Source organism: Oratosquilla oratoria, unplaced genomic scaffold, assembly GCF_046742065.1.
Source record: "Oratosquilla oratoria isolate Oo_2021 unplaced genomic scaffold, ASM4674206v1 SCAFFOLD306, whole genome shotgun sequence".
NCBI lineage: Eukaryota > Metazoa > Arthropoda > Malacostraca > Stomatopoda > Squillidae > Oratosquilla > Oratosquilla oratoria.
In genome coordinates, this window is record NW_027467657.1 from 70,001 (window position 1) to 72,500 (window position 2,500).

Below are 2,500 nucleotides of genomic sequence, written 5' to 3' on the forward strand. Positions count from 1 at the left end.
AAGAAGAAGAAGAAGAAGAAGAAGAAGAAGAAGAAGAAGAAGAAGAAGAAGAAGAAGAAGAAGAAGAAGAAGAAGAAGAAGAAGAAGAAGAAGAAGAAGAAGAAGAAGAAAAAGAAAAAGAAGAACAAGAACAAGAACAAGAACAAGAACAAGAACAAGAAAAAGAAGAACAAGAACAAGAACAAGAACAAGAACAACAACAAGAACACGAAGAAGAAGAAGAAGAAGAAGAAGAAGAAGAAGAAGAAGAAGAAGAAGAAGAAGAAGAAGAAGAAGAAGAAGAAGAAGATGATGAAGATGAAGATGAAGAAGAAGGTAGGTATGAAAAAAGGAACCAGGTATCCCCATTTCAAGAATTAGACTGAGTGGTGAGTTTGTTTTTACCTTGTAATTTCATGTTAAGGTCAGTTAACCAATGTCACAGTACCGAAAAGAAACCTCTCTACAGAGCACATAACAAAAAACATGATAAACTTACACTTCCTCTACTTGAAAAACCTTCTCGGTACTGTAAACTTCCTTGAGGAATGAAATGTCAGAGTAGTATTCAAATAAGGCCACACCATCAAAAGAGCCCTCGTCGTCATCAAAAATAGCCTGCCTAACAACAACAACAGCAGCAGCAGCAGCAGCAGCAGCAGCAGCAGCAGCAGCAGCAGCAGCAGCAGCAGCAACAACAACAACAACAACAACGGGATAGTGTATAAAGCTCTTTCCGAAGATGATAGTAACAAAGAGTATATTGGACAAATTGGGATCAACTTGGAAACCAGGATTTCCCAATATGAATATAGTTTAAGATAAGATCAGTCCAAGAAAACAATCCTTTGTTTCAACATAAAACATTAAAAAAAACTATCTATTTGATTGCGTGTGTGTGTGTGTGCGCGCGCGCGCGTTTGTGCGAGCCCTTTTTATTCATTATATCTGTTCTACCAATATGAAAAGGCAGTTTTATTTAATCAAGGAATTAAACTTAGACAGTTTTCTATGTTTTTTGACTACAGTGGATTGAGTCGTCAGCCAGGCGGCTTTATTCAGCTGAGGGGAAGTTGGTTCTCCCCTGTTTGTTTGGCTCCTCTCAGACGGATTTTTTCGGCTCTGTCGTTCTCATGAGTTGTGGGAGATTTTTCACATTTGACGCCCTTTTTCTGTTTTCTTATTCTCTAATTGTCATGGGGATGTTTTCTTGGTCTCTGGCTATCCATGTATGTACCCGCCTATGTATGGCTCTTCCAGAGATACTCTTTGCCCTTATTTTGACTTCAGATTGCATTTAACTCTTCATGTCTCTCCTTATTCTTTTTCTCTGACGTTTTATTGCTCTCTTGCCGCCCATTTTCATAACTTTTCCCCTGAACTTGGCCTGGCTCTTTCAGATTTTCTCTTCTTTAGTCTGAATTAACTGAGACTTTTCCGATTTGTGTCTCTGACCAAGAATCCATAATTATGGAAGCTTTATTTCTTAATATAAAATTCAGGAAGAATCCTCTGAGGAACGGGGGTTTTCGAACAAAGGAATTGAACCATTGTTGTCACTGAAAGTGCAGATATTGGAGTTCTTGAATATACTTTTGAGCTCCTTTCTTGAAGATATAGTGGAGCTTACAGATTTTTTGGTTTCCATTATAATGAAACTCGTATTCTTATACTTTGTACGCTGATGTGATGGACTAGGTTTTCTGTACTGAGCAGTATAAGATCCCAAAAAGCTTTTGACCTGCGGTCATGTAGCACTTTCGTTACTTTTAGTGTTTAAATGGAGCCGTTTACGAGGGGGGTCGTGTTGTTCTTCAGCGGGCTAAATCATTCTCCTTTCTTCTGCTTCTTCTGCTTTCCAGAAGTACCGCCGGAATCCTCCGAAGCGTCCTTAGCTTCTGATAAGCTTCGTTTGTTGGCGTTCTTCTCTTTGGGGGTTTTGTGCGTTTCTTTCGCCCTGCCATTCTTCTTCTTGTCCTTCTGCAGAGCCATTTTCTTGAGCACTTTGGATGGGAAGAGCTTTGGGTCGGGGGGCTCGATCTGGGAGCCGCTGCCAGGACCCTTGAGCCACGGGTGCCGCACGATGCCGTCAAGGGTGGGGCGCTTCCAAGGGTCCCTGGCGAAACATCGCATGATCAGTTTCCGACACGAAGGGGGAACGTCTTGTGGGAAGGGCGGGTTGGCCTTTTCGATATTGTCTTCATCGTAGAAGGGATCTTCCTGGCAGACCATATAGTACAGGAGGGTCCCGAGACTCCAGACTGTTGCTGGGACGTGCAGGAAGTCCCCTCCGTCGATGTATTCGGGAGGCAAGTAGATCATCGTCCCGCCCGTGTCGGTCCCTTTGTAGCTCTTGACTCGTTCCCCACACCCGAAGTCGATCAATTTCGTATTGAGCTGCCCAGTGCTCGGGTCCTCGTAAAGAAGGATGTTTTCAGGCTTGAGGTCCTTATGAGATACGCCTGAATTTAGACACCCATGGACCGTTAGGACGATATCCACGAAAAGCCTTTTAACGTCT

At 42.6% G+C, this 2,500-nt stretch overlaps 1 protein-coding gene across 1 annotated transcript in view; it reads right to left on the reverse strand.

Moving 5' to 3' along the window:
• Positions 1-1,806: 1,806 nt before the first annotated feature.
• The window catches only part of LOC143023072 (serine/threonine-protein kinase pim-3-like), a 1,050-nt gene continuing 356 nt past the window's right edge, over positions 1,807-2,500 (reverse strand). Inside the window, exon 1 of the mRNA XM_076181552.1 lies at positions 1,807-2,500. This exon is cut by the window's right edge and continues 356 nt beyond it. Within this exon, the coding sequence (XP_076037667.1) occupies positions 1,807-2,500 (694 nt within the window).